The sequence below is a fragment of the Penaeus vannamei genome, chromosome 37, assembly GCF_042767895.1.
Source record: "Penaeus vannamei isolate JL-2024 chromosome 37, ASM4276789v1, whole genome shotgun sequence".
In the NCBI taxonomy this organism is placed as follows: domain Eukaryota; kingdom Metazoa; phylum Arthropoda; class Malacostraca; order Decapoda; family Penaeidae; genus Penaeus; species Penaeus vannamei.
In genome coordinates, this window is record NC_091585.1 from 18,090,765 (window position 1) to 18,095,764 (window position 5,000).

Below are 5,000 nucleotides of genomic sequence, written 5' to 3' on the forward strand. Positions count from 1 at the left end.
ATGTGTGTGTGTGTGTGTGTGTGTGTGTCTGTGTGTGTTCATATTGATTCATATATATATACATACGCACATATATATATGCATATATACATATATATGCATATATACATATATAAATATATATATATATATATATATATATATATATGCATATATACATATATATACATATATATGCATATATACATATATATATATTTATATATATATGCATATATACATATATATGCATATATACATATATGTATATATGTATATGTATATATATATATATATATATATATATATATATATATATGCATATATTTGTATGTATGTGTTTGTGTGTGTTTTATGTATATATTTGTACATATAAACCTTAATGAGTATGTTTGTGTGTGTGTGTGTGTGCGTGTGTGTGTGTGCATGTATATATCTAAGAATATATGTATATGCATGCAAATATATATATAAATACATATACATATATATATATATATATATATATATATATATATATATATGTTCTTTAGGTATAAACATATATATACATATATGTATACATACACATATACACACATATATATGCATATGTATGTGTGTACAAATATACATATTTATTAATAATATCATTAGTAATATCATCCTTATTGGTATACCGAAGAGGAAAGAGAAAGAAAGACATATTGGTTATCTTTCTCTGAAATCCTCGCAACGCCCACTCCATTATGTTGTCTCATCAGGGAATGAAATAGATCATGGTATGTTTAAAAACTTTATTTAAGAAATTATGAATGTCAGTGCCTGGCCAAAAAACACGAAGATTCCCACGGATTCCTTAACCGTGATGTCCTCCGTAACCTGTGAGAGTAGAAAACAGTGAAAAATATGAACACAAGAAGACTAAATAGAGCAATACATTTCTTGAATATTGTTCTGCGACGAAAATATACAATGCGTTTTGGTTCACTTGCCTCCTGAGCTCGGGCATGGCTTGGTGACGGTGACGTGCTGCTTCTGGTACTGCGTCCTGGTGACGTACTGAGGCACCGTCTGGGTGATGTACTCGGGCACCGTCTGCGTTCGGGTGACGTAGTGTGGCACCTGCTGCGTTTGGGTGACGTAGCGTGGCTGGTACTGCAATGGGAATGCCTTATGTTACATCGCAATAGATAAAACTTAAATGCGATATATCAAATGCCGGCCGAAGGCATTGGAATAGATCATTTGAAAGAACATGGAACAGAGTGAGAGCTTACCTGCGTCTGGTACTGCGTGTGCGTCTGGTAGTGGGTTGTGGTTACGTACTCGGGCACGGTCTCTGTCCGGGTCACGTACTGGATCTCAGGCTGGCACTTCTGGGGGCGAGAACACAGGGGATTTAACTCGTATTCTGCGTCAGAAAGTATATTGGGCAAGATTTCCATTCCCGATATTCAGACATTTCTAGAGGCGTGACTCACAGGGGCCTGATAACCGTACTGGGCCTCAGGAGCCGCCGCCACCACTACCGCCATCAGGGCCGCCGTCAGGAAAGAGCTGGGGAGAAAAAGAACGTGAAGAATCAAGATATTGAAAGTGGAAAGTGATGTATTGTACAGAAGTGAAAAAAATCTCTTCTTATATCATGAAAAGTATCTTCTTTCTTCCATAGTAAAGAAAGGTGAATCGAAGCTCACAAATGCATGTTGAAGTGCTCTTAAGTGTTCCTTCTGGAGTTAGCAGGGAAGTGTGAGTCGTGGAGTGATGGCGGCCTTTATATAGGCCCGGCGTTTCTCTCCTGACCTTCGTGGAATCCACTCAGGCCTACGACTGCGGGCCCTAACTATATTTCCTTTATTTTATCATAGAACGCACAGTGTTATCCATATATGGTCTACCAGTCCGATATATATGTATTCTCAGCATCCGTTGCTCTTTTGCGCATGATGTCTATAATAAAAGTATAAGCTATAAATCCAGTTCTCGAATTCTCTCATGCGGCGCCCGTGTCGAGTGGGCGGGAAGGCCACGAAGGAGAAAATGCAAGTATAAAAGGCTGTCGACGGCAGGCCGACTCAGCAGCGCTCAGCAGTGCTTCGTTCCGGCAACAGCGTCACTTCTACATCTCCAACATGATTCGGTTCGTCGCCTGAAAAATTATATAATTGCATCAGTTCATCTTTACATATCTTACGATATATACTGAAATGACATAATGAAAAACGTTTTCGTTTCTTCTCTTGGCAGTATTGTTCTCGCAACTATCCTCCTGGCAGCAGCGGTCGCTGAGGCGCAGTATGGCTACGCAAAGGTTAGCATAATTAATTGCTTACTCTTTCGATATACATTTCATAAAAGAAAGTCCCATTTCATTTCCTTTTGCAATCTCCAGACAAAGGCCTGCCTAGACTGCGAAGTAGTTCATCGTTGGCTTCATAGATGTCATTGTCAATTCCTTTTGAAATTTCTAAGATTATTTTTCCTTTTCAGCCGTGCCCTCCTGAGGTCAGGCACGTGACCAAGACGCAGTCAGTGCCCCAGTATGTGACTGTGACCCGATACCAAACCCAGACACAGTACCACACCGCGGTAAGTACCTATCAATTATTTATTCTGTCTAGTTTTCTCACACCTTCAGAACAGTTAAACACAAGCGTATTTCTTTATTTCTTCATCTTTATTTTTCTTATTCTTTGACGTTTTATTTAAGCCAGTTATGTTAAGAATTTTCTACCATCTCTCCATCTAGTACACCACCCAGTACGTGACAGAGACCCAGGCCGTGCCCCACTATGTGACGCAGACGAAGGCAGTGCCCCACTACGTGACGGAGACAGTGCCACAGTACGTCACCACAACCGTCCAGCAGAAGGAGTACGTCACCGTCGACCAGTACTGCAAGCCCTCCGGCGGTAGGTTGCCCCATGCATGCTCTGTGTCTTCTTGGATTTGGCCATGATATTATGCATTTCCTGGAAAAAAGTAAGACAGTTATATTTATTTTTCATTGATGCACTCCTTGGCCCCTTTTTATGATTTTTTTTTTCTCAGGTTATGGCTACCACGGCTGAAAAACAGACCGACTTCCTTATCTACTACGGAGAATATTGTATAATTCTTAATAAAATTATCGATTATTGTTAGTATTTTCATGAAGGCCCTTATACAAGGATTTCTTTTTAGCACACATCAAGAAACTCATACTGGGTATTGAAGGGCAGTCCGCTTGATAATCTAAAGGGTATCAGAGAGAGTGATAGTCAGTATCCCACGAATACGTGTTTAAACAGAGAGTGTCAGCTCTTCCGAGATGACTTTAAATGTATGGCATACAATTGTCTCTCTGTCCTTCTAAAATCGTTGTCAGGAGTGGAATTCGAACCCACGCCCGGAAGACCGGACTGCGACCTGAACGGAAACCTGAAAGGAAAATGCAATTGTTATGGTTCTGACAACGACAATAGCGTTATTTTGATAATGATGTCAGTCACAATAATGAAAGATATGTGATTCCATACGATTTTAGTAATTACAAAATTATTGATGGATATACTAGGGAAATATAAGTCAAGGATAATCAAGATTAAATGTTCAACAATAATAAAGGTGATAATAACCATCCTGTATTGACTGGAGTGATAACTTTTGTTATTGCAACCTTTATTATCATTTTCATGATCAACATTATCACTTTCATTGCCATCATTTCCCCGAGAATATCCAGTGTCACTCTTATTATCATTACCATTACATGTAGCTCCCTCCTCTATCGGCTCTGCTCTTTGGCGACCGGCAGAGCATCACTCACATATCCACACATAAGCCTTTTTCTTTTCTGCTTATTTCATGCATTGATAGATCGTAATATTTTAAGACGATATTCAGACCAAAGGCAATTTATTATTTACGAACCATATGTGTGCATACATATAAAGTATATATATATCTGTCTATCTAAATACGGTGTATATAAAAAGGATTTAGACAGATGTATACAGATGTGCCTTCCTACCGCTAAGGAAATATAATTCCGTCGGGCTTTGTAACAGCGAGCAGCATACGTTATGTATGCATGTATGAATGTATGTATGTATATATGTGCATATATACATATATATATACATATATATATATATATACATACATATATATGTGTGTATATACTTATGCATGTGCATTTATATATGTATATATATATATATATATATATATATATATATATATATATATATATATATATATATATATATACATATATATGCACACACACACACACTCATATATGTATATACATATATATAAAACATATACATATATACATGAATATATAAATATATATATATACATATATGTGTGTGTGTGTATGTGTGTGTGTGTGTATGTGCATTATATATATATATATATATATATATATATATATATATATATATATATATATATGTATATATATATATATACATATATATATACATATTATTTATATATATATGTGTGTGTGTGTGTGTGTGTGTGTGTGTGTGTATGTCGTGTACACACAAACGTATTATGTGTATGAATATAAATATAAATATATATATATATATATATATTTGTGTGTGTGTGTGTGTGTGTGTATGTATGTATAAATTTATACATATATACATATATATACATTTGTATATATACATATATCATGTATAAGACATATAATAATCCAAAATATTCTTACTAATTTGTCAATATCAGTTCGAATACAAGTAATCCCTCTGGTATAGCCGCCTCCAGGTGGTGGCGGCTATACCAGTTCTGGTCTTTAACCCTTTATCGGGCAAGTGACCATACATGATCACTTAAATACATGGATGAATATGAGGTAATTAAGATGTATGACAAAATTATTATTAGCATGACTTATCGGTCTTTACAAGGATCATGGGGTTGATTGAACGGTCACGAAAACACTTTTAACCAATAACTTTTTGTTCTATAAACAGATAATGATAATATTAAACAGGTGGCATATCACAAAGTAAAATTTAGCAATAAACGTTATAAGATAA

At 35.9% G+C, this 5,000-nt stretch overlaps 2 protein-coding genes across 2 annotated transcripts; one reads left to right on the top strand and one right to left on the bottom strand.

The window, feature by feature from the left end:
• Positions 1–817: 817 nt before the first annotated feature.
• On the bottom strand, positions 818–1,698 carry LOC138859663 (uncharacterized). The gene is made up of 5 exons (XM_070115470.1): positions 1,659–1,698; positions 1,443–1,518; positions 1,239–1,337; positions 954–1,116; positions 818–840 (listed from the first exon to the last, which is right to left on the bottom strand). The coding sequence occupies exons 1-5, from the start codon at positions 1,664–1,666 to the stop codon at positions 818–820; spliced, it is 369 nt and encodes a 122-aa protein (XP_069971571.1). The 5' UTR covers positions 1,667–1,698.
• Positions 1,699–2,046: 348 nt separating this feature from the next.
• Positions 2,047–3,099, top strand: LOC113827770 (uncharacterized). The gene is made up of 5 exons (XM_027380667.2): positions 2,047–2,101; positions 2,209–2,272; positions 2,452–2,550; positions 2,711–2,873; positions 3,013–3,099. The coding sequence occupies exons 1-5, from the start codon at positions 2,094–2,096 to the stop codon at positions 3,030–3,032; spliced, it is 354 nt and encodes a 117-aa protein (XP_027236468.2). The 5' UTR covers positions 2,047–2,093; the 3' UTR covers positions 3,033–3,099.
• The last annotated feature ends 1,901 nt before the right edge of the window (positions 3,100–5,000 follow it).

What these genes read in the sequence shown, in the direction of transcription:
- LOC138859663 (XM_070115470.1), bottom strand. An exon ending in AGTACGGTTATCAGGCCCCT is followed by an intron (nt 1,338 to 1,442) that starts GTGAGTCACGCC and finishes TCTCGCCCCCAG; the next exon opens with AAGTGCCAGCCTGAGATCCA. An exon ending in ACACGCAGTACCAGACGCAG is followed by an intron (nt 1,117 to 1,238) that starts GTAAGCTCTCAC and finishes TTCCCATTGCAG; the next exon opens with TACCAGCCACGCTACGTCAC.
- LOC113827770 (XM_027380667.2), top strand. An exon ending in AGACACAGTACCACACCGCG is followed by an intron (nt 2,551 to 2,710) that starts GTAAGTACCTAT and finishes CTCTCCATCTAG; the next exon opens with TACACCACCCAGTACGTGAC. An exon ending in GTACTGCAAGCCCTCCGGCG is followed by an intron (nt 2,874 to 3,012) that starts GTAGGTTGCCCC and finishes TTTTTTTCTCAG; the next exon opens with GTTATGGCTACCACGGCTGA.